Source organism: Pelecanus crispus, chromosome 5 (genome assembly GCF_030463565.1).
Source record: "Pelecanus crispus isolate bPelCri1 chromosome 5, bPelCri1.pri, whole genome shotgun sequence".
Taxonomy (NCBI): Eukaryota; Metazoa; Chordata; class Aves; order Pelecaniformes; family Pelecanidae; genus Pelecanus; species Pelecanus crispus.
This window is the reverse complement of record NC_134647.1, coordinates 70,813,235-70,834,573: the sequence shown is the minus strand read 5'-3', so window position 1 is coordinate 70,834,573 and position 21,339 is coordinate 70,813,235. Positions and strand designations below refer to the sequence as shown.

At 46.6% G+C, this 21,339-nt stretch overlaps 1 protein-coding gene across 1 annotated transcript; it reads left to right on the top strand.

Moving 5' to 3' along the window:
* Positions 1-1,172: 1,172 nt before the first annotated feature.
* Positions 1,173-20,538, top strand: RAD54L (RAD54 like). The gene is given in 18 exon segments (XM_075711224.1): positions 1,173-1,258; positions 1,260-1,356; positions 2,326-2,445; positions 3,229-3,289; positions 5,071-5,206; positions 5,995-6,064; positions 8,552-8,840; positions 9,304-9,428; positions 11,242-11,392; positions 12,907-13,033; positions 15,723-15,797; positions 16,237-16,367; positions 16,504-16,614; positions 16,760-16,883; positions 17,202-17,280; positions 17,388-17,567; positions 18,972-19,135; positions 20,337-20,538. Coding segments are annotated over 18 exon segments (2,328 nt in total).
* Positions 20,539-21,339: the final 801 nt, after the last annotated feature.

Sequence of the window (21,339 nt, the reverse complement as noted above, 5' to 3'; positions counted from 1 at the left end):
CATTGTGCAGAAGTGTCAGTCTATTTTGAAACTTCATTGTAAAGAGAAGGCACTTCCCTCTCCACAACTCCTGTTCCTTAGTATGAGGGCTCACCCATCTGCTTTTGTCACAACACCCAGTAACAGAATTTAAGTCCTGCTAGCAGGAGTCACTACAGCCATGGGGCTCTGCCTTCAGAACTGGTGTCTAACTTGCTTCATTTTAAAGCTCAAGCTCTCGTCCTTGCACCTTTGTGCAGAATCATAGAATTGTTTAGGTTGGAAAAGACCTTTAAGATCCTCAAGTCCAACCATTAACCTAACACTACCAAGTCCACCACTAAACCAATTAAGGGTAGAGTAGTAATTAATTTCATGTTTCCTGGCTTGGTGGCTAGATTATTTTTTAATCAAAGTAAAACCAGAATAGAATCATTAAGGTTGGAAAGGACCTCTAAGATCATCAGTCCAACCATCAACCCAACACCACCATGCCCACTAAACCATGTCCCAAAGTGCCACATTTACATGTTTTTTGAACACCTCCAGGGATGGTGACTCCACCACCTCTCTGGGCAGCCTGTTCCAATGCTTGACCACTCCTTCAGTAAAGAAGTTTTTCCTAATATCCAATCTAAACCTCCCCTTTCCTCTCATCCTATGGCTCGTTACTTGGGAGACCAACACCCGCCTCACTGAGACCTCCTTTCAGGTAGCTGTAGAGAGCGACAAGGTCTCCCCTCAGCCTCCTCTTCTCCAGAGGGAGACGGGCCCCGTCTTCCTGCCAGCGCCTGACCCACGGTACCGGGAACGCGAGAGCGGGGCCTGGGGGCCGCCGCCTGCCCCGTTACCGGGGAGCTGCGGGGAGGCCCCTGCCCGCGGCCCGGCGCGGGGGGGCTCCGGTGGAGGCCCCGTCCCTCCTCTCTCCGCTGCTCTGCTCCCCACCCGCAGGCCACTGCCGGCCTGCCTGTCCGTCCGTCCGCCCGCCCGCCGGTCGTGCCCCCTCTCCTCCCTCCCTCAGCGGAGCCCCGAGCGGGTCGATAGGGCTCGGCGCTCGCTTGGCCATGCCTGTTGCCGTGGAGAAGAGGCGGGGCGGAGGCACCGCAGCGCCTTTCCCGCCTTCAGCGCGGTACGCGCGAACGGCTCCGCGCGCGGGACGTCAGCGCTCCCCCTCTCCCCTTCCCCGTGAGGCGATGGTGAGTGCGGGGCGGGCGGGGGCGACGGCCTGGCCTGGCCTGCGGGGCTGCGCGGCCCCCCGGCCCCGCCGCCCCCTCAGGGTGTGTGGTGCTCTTCTTCCAGAGGAGGAGCCTGGCCCCTAGCCAGCTGGCCAAGAGGAAGGCGGGCGACGAGGAGGAGGAGGACCGGCACCCCCCGACGGTGAGCAAGGAGCCCCGGGACGTGGCGGCCTCGGGGCCGGTGGGGCGGCCGGAGCCTCTCCAGCCGCGGGCAGCGGGATGTGGTGCGCGGACCCGAGTCAGTCGCTGGTGCCCGGTCGGGGGCTGTTATCGCCCCCGTCTCTGGGAATTGAGGATCAGGCCCCAAGTTCACGCTGTTTTCACTGTTTGGGAGAAAACTTGTGTCTGGGCATGTAGTTGGTAGAACAACTTCATTGTGTGCAGGTGATGTTTTGTGGTTATGGAAAAAAATATCCCTGGGAGAGCTTCCAAGTGTTTTGTGAGAGGGCTGGTAATTAGGAGTAGGTAGATACTTAAGACAAAACAGAATGCTATGATGCTGTGTTCTATGTCATACAGGTCAAAGAGTCTCACCTAGTGCTTTCTGTGTCAAATCCCTTTTTCTATGCCAGCAGATGGTTAAAACCATGCCTAGATCTGAAGAAGACTGTGTTAAATCAGGAAACAGATCAATGACTTGCTTATTTTCATGCCTTGCTAAGGGTCTGAAATTTAGCTTTCAGTGTGAGGCCTTTCATCTGTGTAACAACATATGCTATGGGAGCCCCTGGGGACTTTCATGTAGTTTGTTCCATGCTATTGACCCTTCCTTTTTATTTTCTTCTGCTTTTTTATGGGTGGGGGGCGGGACAAATCTTAGCACAGACAAGCCTGCCCTTGTACAGGTTAGAAAGCGGTAGCTCTTTTCTTGACTACAAGAGTATTTTAACCTTTGTGCAGGTTAAACTTTAGGGCATGGTGACCTTGGTGGTGTTGCTGGCTTTGTCCTTTGGCAGTGGGGGTGAGTAATGATTGTGTCTGTTCAGAGATACTCAGCTGGATGGGTGGATTGTCTGTGTGGTTAGGTGCTTACTGAGTGTGACAGCGATGCATCTATCTTCTGGTCTCACCAGCTGCCCCTGAGTTGTTTTGTCTTGATTCTGTTTTTCAGACTCGTAAGAGACAGAAGCCCGTCAGTGAGACAGAGAGTAGAGAATGTTACAGGTCGCCTTTTCGGAAACCCTTGACTCAGTTGACCAATAGGCCTCACTGCCTGGATAGCAGTCAACATGTAAGTGGGTGTTACTGCTAGCACACCATAGCAGGTGGGTTGCATATGGAGCTCATTCATCAAGGGAGTCCCAGCAGGGCTAAATTTCCTTAAATTTCCATGGACCCATTTAATCAGAGGTGTTATGGAAGTGCCACACATACACAGAGTCTTTAGGAGACACCTTTTGCTAGCTCCAGCTATTTAATGTTGAAGGAGATGTGGTGGGAGTACTTTCCATAATGGAAATCCTGAATAAGAGAGTTCTGTGGGGTCTAGGTGAAAGACAGTGCCCAGAGATGTGGGTAGCTTTGCACACAGGTGGCTCAAGTGCTGTCTGCTTGCCCAGTTCTCTCTGGACTTCCACTGCTGGAGCCTGGGTGCTGGACTAGCTGGGTGCTCGCTGGTCCGGCACGCATGTTGCTACAGTGGTAACCTAGATACTTTACAGGAAATGAATTGCTTGACTGAATTACCAAGGAAGGGGGAAGCAATAGCATTTAAAGAAGTGCATAATGCCAGTGGATTTGAGAAGATGGGATTTAGGAAAAGTCAATTTAACGCATTAGAAAACCCAAAGGAAAATAGTTTTGAAAAGCAGAGCTGGTGGGGGAATTGTGCTTGTTTGTTACTTTCTTCCCTTTGGATATGCTTGAAAATAGTTGGAGTTGAAGCTTCAATAGATTGGATAGAGGGCTCTCAGCACTTGGCAAAATCGAGTTTTCAAAAAATGTCCTGGGCTTGCCTTCTTGAGCAATCTGTGATTTCAGACTTCTTAAGCATGTTTTCTTTCTGAATTTCTAGGAGGCTTTTATCCGCAGCATTTTGTCCAAACCCTTCAAAGTCCCCATTCCAAATTATAAAGGTAAGATGAGGAGGTTTAAGGATTGTCTGTGTTGACTGACGGGTAAAACGGATGATGCTCAGGCCTGTCAAATATATCTGTGGGGATTATTGTTATTTTTTGCACTGATGCGTATGTTCCAGAAATCCTGACTTAATTTTGAAAGAAAAATACTGGCATATTAGCAAAGTCTTCATATTTCTTACTCGTGTTTAGCTTGGATAATCCTACATTTCAGAATTGGATTTTGTATTTTTACTGTTATGTATTTGATGTAGTGCCAGAAGATTGTACACCATATCGCAAATACAAAAGCAAGATGAATTCCAAGCAATGAAGGTTTACCATCTAAATAATACCCTAATGATACTAACAGACAGAAGGCTGTAGGTGAAAAAGATAGTATGTGCCAGTTTTCTTTCTACTTGGCTTGGTGTGTTGAGTCTCAAGGTGATCTTCAAAGCAAGGCAGTTTTGAAGTTCAAAGCCTCAGCTGGTTTCAATTAGTGAAACACAAGATCTCAGAAACAAATGGACCTGTTCTTGTCCCCTTCTTCCCCTTCACCCTCCAGCTGAAAAACTCAAATGCAGATCAACCAGTTTCACTCAAACTTTAGTTATAAAAAATATGTCTGTAAGCAGATGCTGACTATGAAATGACAAGCCCCAAGAGTTTGACAAAGTTAGCTGTGGAAAAGCAGATTTATCGGGAGGCTGAAAGAGAACTGTAACTGGGAAGCTGCTTTCTCTGCCTGTTACTTTCCTCTCTTAATTGGAAGATGAGGCCATTTCATGTGCTGTTTTTGTGGTGTGCGTGCACTGTTGCCTCAGCTTGTGATACACTCTCGTTTTGCAAGGAGCTTCAGCAAGCAGCAGGCAAATTGGCCCTGCTTAAATCTTCCCCAAGCAAAATCAATCCTGGGAGCACAGTTGCCTGAGTTTTGATGGGAAAAGGGATTTCTATGCATGTTCTTTTTGTGTTCATCTCCATGCCAAAACTGGGACAGCAAAATATATAATACTAGGAAAAGGGACTCGTGCTTGGTTTCTGCTTTTCACAGGAATTGGCTCCAAGGCCAAATGTCTACTATTGCTCAGCAGAGAAAAAATAATACCTTAGAGTAGGTAATGGCAGTATGGTGCTAACTATGATACTGTGAAACTTCATCACTGTTAAAGATCAACTCCTGACCTTGCATAAAAGGTACAACTCTGGCTAAGTCTGGGTTAGGTGGTCCAAAAAGAGGATTTGACCCAGTATTTACTATGTATGTGGGAATGTGTTTATTGAGCTGCTGAGGCATACGTTCTGGAACCCTGCTTGTCTTTCAAAAAACTGGAACAACCACCTTTGACTACTAGGAGTAGCTTTGATGCCCACAGGTAGCTGAGGGAGACGTTGTGCCTGTTTATGGTTGGGTGCCAGTGGCACAGGTCTGGGGTGAAGCCATCAGTCACCTTGCAAGACAGCTTATACTGTTGTGTGTCAGCATAAATGCCATCTGCTGCACCCAGTGGTGCCCATTTTGGTGCACCCAATGTGGCGGGCAGTGCCATTGCTCCATCTTTTCCTCTGTTCCCTCATTCTATTCTTTCTTGCCACAGAGCTACCCACTGTGTGCTGGCAGAGCGCTGCCAAACAACAGCCTTGTGTAGGTTTGCTGTCTGCACCAGTTGTGCCTGCATCTCTGCTCCAGCACCCAATTAATTCACTGTTTCTAAATGGAATCAGACTTTTCTGCAAGACTCTGCTTTCTTCCAGGAAGAAGTTGTTCTTTGAGTTGTGCCTTTGTTTGCTTTCAGGGCCACTGGGCTTGCGTGCACTGGGTATCAAACGGGCAGGGCTGAGGAGTCCTCTCCATGACCCTTTTGAGGAAGGAGCTCTGGTTCTGTACGAGCCCCCGCTGCTGAGTGCCCACGACCAGCTGAAAATAGACAAGTGAGTCATCACCTGGCACAAATGTTTCAGCTCTGACCTCCTTGTACGTGTAGGTTTGTGTGCTTTCTTCCCAAATGTGTCTGAACTGAGGTCTGAACATCAAGGGAAGTTTGTTTCCAAGTATTCTGCCTCTGAATTGGTTCAGGTACGGTAACAATCAAAGAAGGAATGTACCCATGCTGGGTTGTTTGTGTTCTTCCACAGGCTATTTCATCTCCCACTCATCAAAAATTTAAACCTGTTGCAGGGAACAAGGATGCACACATGGAGAAGCTGCTTAGAAAATCTTATGGCTTAGTTGTTAGTCAGGAAACATCAGCATCTAGGGGCAAGCAAAGGGAGATGACTGACAGTCAAATGTTAAGCTGCCTAACGTTTTTTTTATTCTTAAGTAGTTCCTTCTGTGCTGTTGTTATAACCTAAAAGGGCTGTCAGTTGGATCTTCATGGATGGAGGAAGGGGTTCCTCTCTCCACTAATGCAGTTACAATATTGTTTCTGAAACAAGGAAAATAATAATGACTTTTTAACTGTGTCTCTGAACCAGACTTTGCCCTTGTTTTAACCACAGCCAGAATACATGGTTTCACTGATGTTTACATTGTAGATCGGGCGCCTGTGACTTCATTCTCAAAACTGAATTAATCCATTTTTCACTTTCTTGTTGGCAGTTGCTTCCCTTGTGCCACTGGGGAGTCCTCGATACAGCAGTGAGATTTTAAAAAACTAAACATATGCTGTGCTTAGTTCATTAATCACACTGTCTTCTTCCTTGACTGCCTCCTGCAGGGACAAAGCACCTGTCCACGTTGTGGTGGATCCTGTCCTCAGCCGTGTTTTACGGCCCCATCAGAGAGAAGTAAGTTTTCCATTGGGACCTGAGGGTATGGCTGGAAGACTTGGTGCGTTTCAAAAAGCTGCAGTTCCTCTGCTGCAGTTGTAACCCACCAACTGTGAGGTCTACATAGACTTCACAGAATAACAGTCTGTGACAGTCTAACAGGCTCTAGTGTGTTGCAAATGCAAAGTGAAACACTTGTTTTTAACCATCCTCTTAGAGGCCTGAATGCTGCAAATATTCTCTGTCCTGTGTTAAGTAAGAGGACATGCTGGGAGTATTACAGCAGTCCTGTTTGTCCTTAAAATTGTGGAAATTTACTGCTTTCTTGTGGGTAAGAATTTTCTCTTCTCTTGCTTGTGATCTAGCAGGGTCAGAGCACTCCCAGCTCTGGGATGTTGCCTAATGCACAGGTGTGTTCTCTGTGGGGCTGTAGGTCAGGTCAGCTGATAGTGGAAATGGGAGTTTCTGTGCCCATTGTGCACTGGTTGCACAGGTCTAGGAAAGCAAGTTGGCTGGCTTTTGTGTCACCAGTGATACCTTGGGAAAAGACCAGATTCTGCAGGGAGATGGGATCTTGCAGGGTCAGGGCTGAAAGTCCAGCCTTTAGTTATCTTGAAGTCTGGAGATGCAGCTCTGCTGAGTGGAACTTAGTGTGGAAGGTGATGGGATAAAGTTGCAATAAATTATGTTGCAGCCCAGTCTTGAGTTGGGCAGGGAAGACTGTCCACCACTATGTTTTGGTGGTCAGCAGAATTAATTCGATCTGCAGTCTTTGAGCCAGGAAACACTGAAGCTCTTCTTTCTGGTACCATGGTTCCCAATGTACTGTGGAGTGGATTCCTACCTCATTGTGTTTTATTCAGAGGCTACCCTTTGTAGGTGTGAGCTGTCCATGACCTACATGGACTTGGAATTCGCCTGCTGAAAAACATTTTATGTCGTAAATATGTGCAACATCACAATATCGAAGCAGTGTGTACTGATCTCCAAATATCTAATGTAGGTATCTGGACAGTTTTAAGTTCATCACAGATGCAGTATATTATCATTTAAGCCTAGAGGCAGCACAGATGGAAGCTGTAATTGCTGATTTTGCAGGCTAAGCAGGTCAAGCTGGATGTGTCCCTCCATGGGAGATCTTCAGATGGCTCTGAGTGCACTGTAGGCTGCTCCTAGCTTGTTTATCTCAGAGTTGGTACTAAACCTGTGACCCAGTGTAATGCTTGTCTCTGGCTACATAGCTGGAGGCACTCTGTTTTTGGGTAAGATACTACCTGCTGGTGCTTTTGTCAAGTAATGATAGTTATGTTGGTGTCCTAGGCACACTGGCTGTTTACTGATGGCTAGATATCTCTGATAAAGCAGTCTCTGTTCGAGTCTGACTAATAAGTCTTTGTCTGCTAAGATTCCTGTGCTGCTTTATTCAGGTGATGCTCCCAGACTACTGTACAGCTTCGCTCCGTCTTTGTCATGTCTTTTGCTTGGTTGCTGGGAGGTTACCCAACTGGATCCCTAGCCAAATGCACTCTTTTAGTCAGTAATGTATTTCATAATTGTTCAACTGGCTTAAATAAACTTCATTAACCTGTTGTTAAGGCCTAAAAAAGAAAGAGAAGAACTTGAAAGTGCAAGTGAAGGTGCTCCATCTTCTAGTCCTAAATAGTGGAGCACATAGGGGTGAATCCATTCAGGTGTGTTTAGGTTGTGTCCCTCACTCCCTGCTCTGTTGACACAATGCAGGGAGCTTGTACATTCCCAGCACAATGTCCTGGTTTTCTCTGATTCTCTATTATCACATGATAGAGGAACATTTTGAGAGTCTGGGGTTTTTTTTGGTGGTGTGGTTTTGGGTGTTTTTTTTCCTCACCCTTTTATCTGTCTTGGTGATGTGTCAGAGCCTAATACAGGGCTGAGCTCCTCTCCCACCATGTGACATGGGCTATAACCTCAGCCCTGTGTCTTCTCTGAAGCTAAATCAGCTTTGGGCCTTGAGTCCCCAGGTGAGTCATTGCCTTCTAGGCAGAAGCGATGAGGGCTGCTGAGGATATTCTGGGAGTTAATCAGGCAGCAGAAACAATTCTGCTCACTCTATGATTCTGTGTTTTTAAAACTACCTAATTGGGTGTTGTTAAGATGATTAACCTGTTTGCAGTGATTGATGCAGGTTAGCTGATGGCCTGGGCCTGTCTAGTGCAGCCAAGGGTAGAAATTTCTGGGAATTCATGTTGGGAAGCTAGTTACAATCATACAGTTAAAATGTAGTAAGATTTTGTGCGTGTTATGAGGTACATCTTGGCACCAGTAATGTTGTTCCAAACCAGATATGGCTGCATTTTAGCTGCGTCTGGGGTGATTTCCCTCTGTCTCATTAGAACACTGCATGTCCCCAGGGATGTGCTACACAGATTTGCTGTTGGTTGTGGTATCAGTCCTGTGCGTTGTGGTAATGAAGTTGTCATTCTGTTGATGTCCCCATCCTGCTCTGAGAGAACAATTTTTTGGCAGGGAGTGAAATTCCTCTGGGACTGTGTGACGAGCCGGCGGATCCCCGGGAGTCATGGCTGTATCATGGCAGACGAAATGGGGCTGGGCAAAACCCTGCAGTGCATCACACTCATGTGGACGCTTCTCCGGCAAAGTCCGGACTGCAAGCCTGAAATTGAGAAAGCCATGGTGGTGTCTCCCTCCAGCCTGGTGAGAAACTGGTACAATGAAGTAGAGAAATGGCTGGGGGGAAGGATCCAGCCGCTGGCCATTGATGGAGGCTCCAAAGAAGAGATTGACCGTAAACTAGGTACAGAAATGTTTGCAAATGGTGCGGTTGGCTGGCTTAGGTCAAAATCTTGCACTGGAAGAAGCCTACAGCAGCTGATGTGAACATCTCTGAGCTGTCATTAGAGCTTTGGAGACTGATGAAAGCCTCTCCACTAACATGTTTAGATCAGGCCCTTGCATGTTTGGTAGTAGCTGATCTTTTGGAATAATCCAAGTCCAGTCATGTGCTTAAGTTAGGGCAGTCCCAGTACTGCCTCTGCTCCAGCCAGAAGCCAGGAAAGGAGTGGGCAGAGGTGGGCGGGGGATGGGAATGGGGACAGTTGTGGTGAAGGGAGCATGGGTATATTTCGGTGAAAGGGATGCTACAGAGTAATTTAACAGGTTTTCCTAGATTTTTAAGGCAAAAGTTTTCTACTTTTCTAACCTTTTCTACTAGTTTTCCTCATGCCTCTTTTTTTCCTTTTCCCCCTTTCCATCCCCAGTTGGCTTTATGAACCAGCGTGGCCTGCGAGTGCCTTCACCCATTCTGATCATCTCCTATGAGACCTTCCGACTCCATGCTGAGGCATTGCAGAAGGGCAGTGTTGGGCTGGTCATATGTGATGAGGTACAGGAGAATCTTTAAGGAGAATCTGTTCCTGATGTTTTCTTGAGATCTGGGCAAAACTGTCTCGGCTTTCTTAAAAGGGGAGAGGGCAGGGGGAAACAAGGTTTAGCTGTGAATGGCACCCACTCTGGTGTTTGAGAGGCTCTGGGTGACCGGCTCATCCATACCGGGTGAGCCTGAACAAGAGAGGGTGTTTTCAGGAGCTGAGATATGAAGAAAATCCAGGTGGTGATAACCGTGGCACTTTGTAGGTCCCTGGCAGGGTGGGGGCACCTACTAGGGTTCTCTCAGTGTGAAAGATGTAGCAGAAAGGGGGTCCACTGCCTGTGTCTGAAATAGGCCTTACTCTGTTGGGACAGTACTCCCCTGGCTCACTCATCTGATTTTCATTTGTCTGTGCCTGTCTTTGCTCAAGTGAGAAGTACTTTCTGTTTGGCCTGGCCTCATGTTCTGCCCAGTAATTTTTAACTTGGCTCTGTTTTGAGCAGAGGTTGGACCGGAGACTCCTGAGGTCTCTCCCAACCTAAATGATTCTGTGCATGCTCTTGTGTGTAGAGTTGGCTGCTGTCAGCCACTGTGTCTGGCCATCTTATTCTATGCTTGTGGGGGAGTTGGAAGGGCACTCCCATGGCAGGACCCTCTTCCCCTCTCTGTAGTTTCCTGTTTGGGGCAGAGGTGGGAAAGCTGGGTGAGGAGTTACCTCATGTGTTTCTTGTTCAAGAAGAGACAGACGTGGCTTGACTCCCTGTGTGCTGACTGCTGGATCTAACTTTGCCAAGCCTGTGCTGTCAAGCTCTGCTTTCACATGGCTGAAATGGAGTTGTGTTTTCATTTATCATTCCCTATTTGTGGTTATAAGTAGCAAGAGCCAGAGATGCTCTGAAGGGCAAAATAAAACAAGTGCCCTCTCTCTGCCTCCTTGAAACGATCAAGCTGGGTGCCTCAGCCACTGTTGAGGTGTCCTCCCCTGACAGTTGGAGGAGACTTGTTAAATAGCAGTGCCACCCAGTGGTTTGGTTTTGTATTTGCTAAAACAGTGCGGAGAGGAGCTTAAAAAGAGTGAGCATCCTCACAAGTGTAACTCCTGCACCTCTCAGTGCCCGTGGGTTGGGGCCAGCAGCTAGGGATGCTGGGAATGCAGGTTCTTGGCCTTGTGTTTTCTGTATGTTCCCAATAAATACTCAACTCTGCAGTGGTCTGGCACTTGCAAAAAGCATCTCATCACTTATGCTTTGTCCTATAGCATAGCACTCGGAAGCTAATAAAGTTGCTTTTCCCAGGCATGGGAAATGGGGCCTGTATTCAGATTACCCCTGTAAGAGGTGCAGAACCTCTTTTATTAGTGTGCAAAGGCCTGGCAGTCCTGGATATAGGTGGTCTGAATGGCTTGTGATCTTGACCTTTGGTGATGCAATGTTACTGGTCCAGAGTTCGGTGCCTGGTGTTGGTAGCTGAAAATGTCCCTGTGTTTGAACAGGAAACAGGTCTTATAGTTGGACCATGTGGTTGGTTGTTATTTTCATGGTAGGCCCTCTTGTTTGGGTGTGACTCAGATGTTCCTAGTCTCGGAAGCTTGTAATGTCATGTTTCCTCACGTAATGGTTTTAGGTTTCCCACCAGATTTTTGCCTTTGAAAGAGGTCTGTCATAACAGTTGAATATGCATACAACACTTGGTCCACTACCAGGAATGGAAAGAGTAGTGAGATGCCTTGTGGGAGATACAGCATGTCAGTGTTGATGAGGATCTCCAAGCTGCTTCTCATCAGAGCCAGTGGATTTATCGGCTTCATTCCTCTTTTCTTTTTTCAAAGGGCCATAGACTGAAGAATTCTGAAAACCAAACATACCAGGCTCTCAACAGCTTAAATACACCTCGACGAGTCCTTATCTCGGGCACGCCCATTCAGAATGACCTGCTTGAATATTTCAGCCTGGTGCACTTTGTCAATTCAGGCATCCTAGGTAAGATATGAATGTGTGAGAAACATGACAGAGGGGGAACACTTCCCACAACACTCCCAGGCTATAGCAAATTCAGAAATCTAAGCCAGGAATGATGTCTTTGTAGGAGAGGCTCTGTGGAGAGGAGGGTTTGATGTGGTATGCTCTCTGCATTGAGTACAGAGGCAGCCTGGGAGACAGCTTTTCCCTTCTCTCTCTCTTGTATCCATCTGGCAGAGGAGGCTGAAGGGAATTGTGTACCTTGTGGCAGAGTTAGGCAACAAAGCCCAAACTTCTGGTGGTCTGCCATCCCACTTTTAGATAATCTGAGAGAAAGCTGAGGGTGATGTCTAGCATTTGGAGTTAAGACTGCTCTTGTTTTTTAAGGCAAGGGAGGCCTGTGAATATGGGGTTAGCTTCATCTGAGATAGAAAAGAGTGTGGAGGAGAGATACTGATTAGTGTGAGTTGTCAGGATCAAACACCTTCTACAGTTGCTAGTAGCAGACTGAAATATTCTGTCTCTGGCTCCTATGCTCTGCTTATGTCTGCAAGCTCTGTTTTTGTTTTAAAAGCAAAGTAGTCTTTGCATCCTCTCCTGCGTCACTGGGTTAGGAGCAGGTCTACTACTTTCCGGTGTGGAGCAGCTTGTCTTTGTCAAGAGAGGTCATTTTTCCTGTCAAGGAATGAAAATAAACCAATCTGTAAATCATTTCCTTGTTGCTGTAACCCATCACCCGTGTTTGTCTTGGATTGTTTGGCATCCAGTCCAAGAGGCTTCTCATTAATTCTAGTGCATGCACAACTCTAGTTAAACACCGCTCATCAGATTCTTAGTCTTACAAGCAGCACTTGGGCTGTATCTTTTTCTGTTCAGCTGTTCTGCCCCCAGGATTTCTCAAGGAAAGGACGGGATGGGGTGTTCTACAAAAGCAGATGTTCTACATCTGCTTTTTCCATGTGCTTCAGTTCCGGGTAGTTATTACAGCGAGCTGATGTGATTTCCCCTGCCTCCTTGACCCGTACTTTGGGCAAGACTAGTCTCCTTGTATTTCCAGTTTGTTCTGTCTGAGATGAGGTTAATACTGTAACTACTGCCAGCAAAGCTGCATGCATGCAGTACTCATTTTTTCCCCCCTTTCAGCCTGTGACCAGTAATAAGCAACTGATTACAGACAGTTTTGGAACAGGCACATGTAATGCCTATGCTGTTGTTTGCAAGGACAAAATCTGGGAGTAAAAGTGTAGCTGGAATTTGAGCAAGACCAGTACATGCCTGACTGGACTCAGGTTTAACTAAAATTGCACCTTGTGCAGTGCATTGTTGTTAGAGTATAAAATTATTTTCTGTGGCACAGATTTGCCTGCCTTGTTTGAATCTTTCCTGGCTAGAAAGGAAAACAGATCATACTGACGGGCCAAGAGTTTGTTTTATCTGCTGGGCCCCATGCTTGTGGTATGATAACTGGGGTTGTGGGGTACTGATGAAAGGTTATTCGGTAGTAGTTGTCACCTTTTCACTTCTGTTTTGTACAGGGACCGCACAGGAATTTAAAAGGCATTTTGAAATTCCCATCTTGAAAGGCAGAGATGCGGACGCAAGTGAAGCTGAGCGACACAAAGGAGAAGAGAGGCTTAAAGAGCTGATCAGCATTGTGAACAGGTGAACTTCATCCCTCTTCTCTTTGCAGAGCTTTTGCATAAACCCTTGGCGTACACTGGTATCTTTCCAAATGACAGTTGTAGCTGTAATGAATTCTCTTGCCAGTTACATCTATTCAGCAAGTGATTGTGCAAGTATTTATTGCCTAAGAAATCTACATGGCATGTAGCTTTAGTCTGAAAAATAGCACATTGAAATGGCACAGTTAGCTGCAGTCGTCCCCAAGCAAATGTACTCACATACTGAATCATGATTTGACTCTTATGCTTCTGTTTTCTCCTGGGATCTGAACAGTCAGGCAGCATCCTTTTATTTGTGTTAACATAACTACAGTGTAGACTGGGTCAGACTTGAGATCCATCCAGCCCAGACGTTGAGTGGCAGACAGAAAGAGTATGAGGATTGTCGCTCAGTTTTGCTGTTGATTGCCCAAGTCACAAAAGAGTCCATCTCACACTTTCATAGCTGTGCTGGCTCTGTAGGGCTAATGTGGTTAGACTACTAGTGTCAGAGATGTTACTTTTGATCCTCAAGAAGCACCTCTGTGTTGTAAAATGCTGTCTTATTTCTCTTTGGTTGATTTTTGGTATTTGTTTAAACCTGGTTTCTTTTCGATTCATGAACGCAACTGATTTATCTGCATCTGCTGGCAATCATTTCTCTCTATAAGAACTCTTACTAGAGACTCTTTTGAATTCTCATCATTGCTGGCATCTTCATTTCTCTTTCTATTTTTTGATCTGAACTTTTGCAACTGGTACTAAAACAATTCTGCAGTTCATAGTCATGGTAAATTGCATTTCACACTGAGTACAGCCTCTCAATAGAGACAGCCCTGATCTTGACTCAGGTCAGCTTGCAGAAGCCTAGGAGAAAGGAAAGGTTGGGAGGAGAAGAGCTTATTCCTTCTTGAGGTGCATTTATTTCTTTTATAGTTGATGGAAAAGGGGTATAAAAGTGTGTTCAGGAATGCTTGTGCCTGGCTGTGTCAAGGCCTGCGTTCTTTCCTTTACTGTACACCAGTCATGATACACAAATAGGGAGGGAGAAGAAGAAGAACGTAACTAGTAACAGATGAATCGGTTGAATTTGGTAGGAATTACAAATGAGACAGTGATGCAAAGATATGTGGAATCATAGGCATAAGGCTGGAAGGGCCCTGGAGGAGGTGCCTAATCCATCTTGCTGTTCCAAGGTAGAAGGTGTTAGACCTAAACCGTCCCTTACTTAACCCCCACCCAGCACTGAAAACCTTACAAATTCCCCAGGACACCTTTTCCAGGGCATCACTGTCTTTGCAGTTAGAAAATGCTCTTAATGTGTACCACAAATCTTCCTTGCTGCAGTTTAAGCCTGTTACTTTTCATCCTAATGCTTATGGGTTTGGAGACCAGATTATTCTTTTCTTTAACAGCCTTTGGGACTGTCATGTATCCCTGCTGTCTGTCTTCTGTAGTTTTTATAACATGATATTTTTGATGTTTCCTGGCAGAACTGTTTTCTGCACCTCTTTCATATTCTGGTTGCTCAGTTCAGCACTTTTTCTAGTCCATTCCATTTTTTCTGAAGTGTGGTAGAACCACTCCATGGGGCATTTCTAGAGTCCCAAAAGATAGGCCCTTTTGTCCTGGTTTCAGCTGGGATAGAGTTAATTTTCTTCCCAGTAGCTGGCATAGTGCTGTGTTTTGGATTTAGTTGGAGAATAATGCTGATAACACACGGATGTTTTAGTTGTTGCTAGGTACTGCTTATACTAGTCAAGGCCTTTTCAGCTTCCCATGTTCTGCCAGGTGCACAAGAAACTGGGAGGGGGCACAGCCAGGATAGTTGATCCAAACTGGCCAAAGGGCTATTCCATACCATATGACGTCATGCTCAGTATAGAAACTGGGGGGAGTTGGCCGGGGGGCAGGGATCGCTGCTCGGGAACTGTCTGGGTATCGGTCGGTGGGTGGTGAGCAATTGCATTGTGTATCGCTTGCTTTGTATATTATTATTACTATTATTATAATATTGTTATTATTATCATTACTATTTTACTTTATTTCAATTATTAAACTGTTCTTATCTCAACCCAGGAGTTTTTTCACTCTTACTCCTCTGATTCTCTCCCCCATCCCATCGGGGTAGGGGGAGTGAGCGAGTGGCTGCATGTGCTTAGTCGCTGGCTGGGGTTAAACCATGACACCTTTGCTGAAATCTTGGGTCAGTCAATGAACCTGTCTTGGCTGAGGATAGCTACTAAGTTATTACGTGGGGAGCTGCCTGCTCATACTTTGGGTTATGCCCATGGTGTGTGGTGGTTAAATCCTGTCCTTGTTTGCTGTCCATGCCGCTGGTGTGTTGTAGGTCAAGTTGAGAATGCCGTTGGTAGTCTGAGGAAGAGATGAGTTTCTCTTGTAAGGGACTGGGCTTTGTTAGGTGGAATCATGCGTGATCCCTCCAAATCTCATGAACCAAATCTGGAAGCCTCACAAAGACTGTGGGTTATATTGGGCTCTGTAGCATGGGCTGGTGGAACCTCTTAGTGTGGCTTAGTGTGGATGGTGGGTGTCTGGCCTTTGCCATGTGTTGCACTGTCACAGACTTCTGGAGGTTAGATATCAAAAGGGCTTGTGAGGAATAATACTGATAAAACAGAGTTTTTTTATGTCATCCAAGCATGTGATCTTCATTTCCCTCTCTGCAGGTGTTTAATCCGAAGAACTTCAGACATCCTCTCCAAATACCTGCCAGTGAAGATTGAGCAGGTGGTCTGCTGCAGGTACCAAAAAGCTTGTACTGTGCCTGGGAAAAGGGAGGAGCCACAGGAAGGGCTAAAAAGTTGCAAAAATCCCTTCAATGCTTATGGTGACTGCTTCCCTCTAGGAAAGAGATTGTAGCCATTGGCAATATGTTGCTTTTCTTCCTGCTGCAGGGATGGACAGCCCACAACTGGTGGTTCTGCCAGTCAGCTGGTGTGCTCTGGGCAGCTGTGTACAGCAGAGCCCTGGGCCATGCAGAGTATCTGCAAGCTTATCTTCCAGCTCTGGGCTGAGATATCAATGCTCTACCATCAGCCTTGGAGGCGGTTCTAGGCTCTCTGTGCTGTAGCTAAAAAACTGAGCACTGGAGCTAAAAGGAACGCACTGTGTAGAGGGAGGAGGAAGGATAGTGTTGGTTTGGGGGCAGGCTGAGACTGCAGAGCTCTTGTTCTGTTTCAGGCTGACACCTCTGCAAGCTGAGCTGTATAAGAACTTCCTGAAGCAAGCCAAGCCAGTGGAGGAGCTGAAGGAGGGCAAAATCAGTGTGTCATCTCTCTCCTCCATCACTTCCCTGAAGAAGCTTTGCAATCGTGAGTTGTTCCACTCGTGCAATGGATTTGTTTTATGCACTGTTGTTGTTGTTGTTGGGGTTTATTATTTTTTTTTTATTATTTTTTCTTGGTCTCCCCTGTGCACTCCACAGTCTGAGCTCTCTTTGTTCTCCAGACCCTGCTCTTATCCATGATAAATGTGTGGAAGAGGAAGAAGGTTTTATGGGAGCCCTGGACTTGTTCCCTGCTGGCTACAGCACCAAATCTGTGGAGCCCCAGCTTTCAGGTACTGTGGAATTTAGCAGTACAAATGTGCTGCCTAACACAGGCAATCATGAGACTGTATTTAGCAACTTATCAAGTGTCCCTCCAAAGTCTGGAATTTGGGAACTTCTGCTCTAGCTTTCTTCTTTTTCTCTTTTTTTATCCAGGAAAGATGCTGGTTTTGGACTACATCCTTGCTGTTACAAAAAGCACCAGTAACGACAAGGTGGTTTTAGTGTCTAACTACACTCAGACACTGGACCTATTTGAGAAGCTCTGCAGGAACAGAAGGTTTGTCTTTGGGCTTCATTTGTTTAATCCTGCAAGACCGTACTTGCAGCCTACACTGTAAAAGAGTCTGGCTATTTTTGAAGTTTCTATCAGCAGGAATTTGTGATCTGTCTTTTACTTCGGGTGTTCCTGAATTGGAACTAATGTAGCTTGTGATTTGGCTACTGGGGTCATTCAACAGAAAAGCTCTGGCCCTCTGCAAAAGCGCCTAAAGCCCAGGCCCTTCTTACGAGGCTGTTTGTGAAAATTTTTTCTCTTTCAAGTAGGATACTCTAAAGGTCGCAGCAGTCTGATTGTAGTAAATGCTGTATATTCTAGGTATTTATATGTCCGGCTGGATGGCACCATGTCCATTAAAAAGAGAGCGAAGATTGTGGAGCGATTCAACAGCCCCTCGGTAAGTAGAACCTGCCAGATGTGAGCAGCTCTCCTGCCAGTTCTGAATGCTGGGAGTAAAAGCATGGCTGCCTCTGTAGTTTAATCCAAGCCTGCCTTTTTCCACAGAGCCCTGAATTTATCTTCATGTTAAGCAGCAAAGCAGGTGGCTGCGGTTTGAATTTGATCGGGGCTAACAGACTGGTTATGTTTGACCCAGACTGGAATCCAGCTAATGATGAGCAGGCCATGGCTCGTGTGTGGCGGGATGGCCAGAAGAAGACATGCTACATCTATCGACTGCTTTCAGTGAGTCTTACTCCTCTCAGCTCCTCAACATGGAGTTCTTGGTGCCAACCCAGACTGCAGCTGCTGTGATTGGGACCAGAAGGGGAAGAACTCTTTTGTGTTGGTGACCAGAATTGATTGGAACTTAATTGCTTCCTACCCTTAGATGTGTTGCCATGGAAAACCATGAAGGGTCAAGCTGGAGGGTCATTACTATAAGCTGTGGTTTCTAATGGTGACTGGCTTCTGAGAAATAGATACAACTGCAGCTTTCCAGATCAGATGCTCCTTTGAAGTCATTTAGGCATCTGACTTCTTTAATTTTGTGGGGTGTCTGATGTTGAAGTTGCTGTTTTTCAGTCTGGCTGCAGCCTGTTTTGGCTGGGTGTATGTGTACTTGATAAACAGCAACTACATTTCCAGAAGTAGAGCAGCTTTTGGAATGGGGCTGCCAGTTAGCAGGTGGGATAGCTGCTCTATAAAGGAAAAGCATGAAGGAGACAAGTCTTTTCAGGCTACTGTAACGCTTTGTCCAGCAGTGCCAGTAGTGATTACTGCTCAGAAATGTCCCCTCTCTGCCCTTGTTCACCTTCACCTCTCACTAGTTCAGACTGTGGGTCTTTTTGTTTTGGTTTGGGTTTTTGGGTTGGGTTTTTTTTTTGTAAGCTTGTGTTCCTTGATCAATTACTATTTTGCTTTGACAAAACAGATGTTCTTTGCCCATCTCTTCCTTACAGTGTTCCACTTTTGCTCTGACCTGGCTGCACCTGGAATTAGGGAGCCCCTTTGCTTTTGCAACTAGGAAACCAGTCTGCAACTCATGACTAATCACCCCCCTCCTTTGTATTACATTTGTTTGCAAAACAGACATTTCACTCTTAGATTTTTGCCTTAAAAATGTAGCATACTGGGCTTTCTGCACATCTGTTCTAGAAGTAGTCATCTCCCTCCAGACAGTGGGCATGATTGATCTGTTTGTGGGTGAACCGGCAAATACAGCTGATGCTCGTGTCACCCAGGGCTAGCCCTTGTTGCTGGTTTTGCTGGGGGGGGGTTGTGTTTGGGTTTTTTTGTCAGGGAGCGGCTGTAGCTTCTCAGCTCCTTTCCCTTCCTTCCTGTCAGCACAACCTGGCGCAGTGTGTGAGCCCCAGCCACAAGTGGCAGCTCCACCTCTTCCCCCTCCATATCTCTGTTGGATCCACTTCTGTAGCCACAGTGAAAGACAAGAGAAGCAGAGTTGGGTTAGATCAGCAACCAAATAGGACATGGTTGGAGTGCAGCTAGTAAAACTTGCCTGTCATCTGTACTGGTCTGGCAAGGCAGTAAATGGTCTTGACAGCTTACTGGTGTTTGATCTGTGACACTTTCCCAATGTAGTGCTTCTTTAACACTAGTGTCCCAACTTCCTTTCTCTTTCTCCTGTAGACAGGGACCATAGAGGAGAAGATATTCCAACGCCAGACCCACAAGAAGGCCCTCAGCAGCTGCGTGGTGGATGAAGAGCAGGATGTAGAAAGGCACTTCTCACTTGGGGAGCTGAAGGAGCTCTTCACACTGAATGAGACCACCACCAGTGACACCCATGACAAGTGAGTATACTGAATGACTAATAGATGGGGTCAGTTAAAAAACCCCTCTGCAGTTTGGTCTACTGATTCAGGTGTTCCTCAGGCAGCAGGAGGAAGCTCAGAGAGAGAGGGCCTCAAGTGTCCCTGCTTCTGAAGCTGTTAACCACCTGGAGATGACCACTTCCTTGCTGTCCTCCCTTTTTGTTGTCTTAGAAAAGCTGTGCTGGCTGGACAAGTGAGCAAGCTGTCTTGTCGCTGCCTGTGTTTGGAGGCTGTGAAATACTGCTGCTAATGAAAAGAGAGAAATTGATCAGAGCTGTTCAAATTGGTGGAGCCCAACTTGGTTCTTCCTTGCTGCTCTCCTGGTGGTTTGTGATCTCCCAGTGCTGAGCTGTTTCCACTGCCAGGGCTACTGCATCTGCTAAGAATTCATGGGGCCAACCCGAGTGCTGTTCTGGGGACTAAAAGAATCCTCTTCTGCATTGTCGGCCCTTCTCCCCCATCCCTGAGACCTGTGGTACTGTAGCCACCAGAAGGAGGACAGGGAGTGCAGGAAAATGCTTCACTGTGAAAGTTAAGACTCTTAGCTCAGGCAAGAAGTGAAGAGGATTAGTTGTAAGCTGACTCAAAGCTTAGCTCTGTGTAGGTATCTTGTCTGCATGGCAACTAGCTCTGCTGGCAGGGCTGCTGCTGCTGCTCTTCATCTCCTTACGTGGCAGCTTACTAGGGCATCTCCAAAACGGCCTGAGCGCAACCTGGTGGCCGTGGCAGGAGCCAGGATGGAGCAGTTTGGAGCACGGTGTGCTTTCTTGAATTCGGGAAGCCTGACACAGTGCTAAGAATGTGTTAGCAGTAGGGGTGTTCACTCCAGATCTGCTCTAAGCAACATCCCTCACCTTTCAGGGGAGACTCCTGCTGAACGTCCTCTGGGTCCTGCTGGACCATTCCCCCATGGCTAAACATGGAGGGGGAGTGCCATTAGAAACAGAACCCCAGGGTTTCCAAAATGTGAGAGTCATTCCTTATCTGTTGCACGTGCCAGAAGGTAGTTGTGCATTTAAGTGAAATGTGGTAGTAATTAATCCTGTCTGAAAAGTTGCCAGCGTTGCAGGTGAAAGGGCGTTAATCCAAATGTTACTGGGCTGCATTTTTTTTTTTAAACAACGCGTATGCTAAAGAAGTGGAGGAACCTTGCACTGACCTTGTGCTGGCTCTGTTCCAGGATCAAGTGTCGTCGCTGTGTGAACGGCCACCAGGTACGGCCCCCTCCTGAAGGGTCCGACTGTACCTCCGACCTCTCCCAGTGGAACCACTGTGCCGATAAGCGGGGGCTGCAGGACTCCGTGCTGAAGGCTGCATGGGATGCTGCCGTCACCTTCACCTTTCATCATCACTCCCATGAGGAGCAGCGAGGGATTCCCTGACAGGTTACTGTCCCCTGTGGGGGCAAGGGCAGGCTGCTGTGGCAGTCCACCCTGCTTTAATCCCTTTCAAGGAAAGGGGCAGTATGTGCTGGATTGTTGTGTGGCTGTGGATTAGCAGGGCAGCATGGTTTCGGAGAGGCTGGAAGGCCCTTAGCATTGGTCAGTCTACTGCAACAGCAAGGAGTCCATGGCTTTTTCTCTGCTGTTGTATTGTGTGCCTGAAAAACAGCTCTTTGGGAACTGGGAATAACTGGACCCTGTGTACTTAATCAGATTCAGCACTGGTTCTCATGCTGTTCATGGTGGTGCTTTCTACTCAGATGAGTTTTATAGCACTTGATGTGCATGGTCATGTGTTCTTCTTTTGACAGCTATGGCTTGCAGCTGCTGATTGGAAACTTGCAGGATCCATTTCTGTTGTGAAATGTGAACCTTGCTGATTACTCAGGAACAAGATGATTTCTACAAGGGAAAAAAGTTTCAGCTTGTATGTTGAACATCTGGCCTGAAAGATCATGCAGGCAGTAGGAAATCAGGCTCTACTAAGGTAACTCCATTTCTAAAACCACTTGCTTTGCTATGGGCAGGATCCCCTGATCTAGCAGAGTGTTTTAATTAGATCACATTACAAGTCAGTAATAAAATTCACACTTTGGTACATTATGGGTCTTAATTATATTTTTATTATAAAAATGTCACAAAAGAACAAACTGTTCAAAACCTCTGTAAAATGACTGCAGACATTGGAGAGGGGCAACATGATTGGAAATAAACAGCAGGCTACTTGGTACATAAAGATTT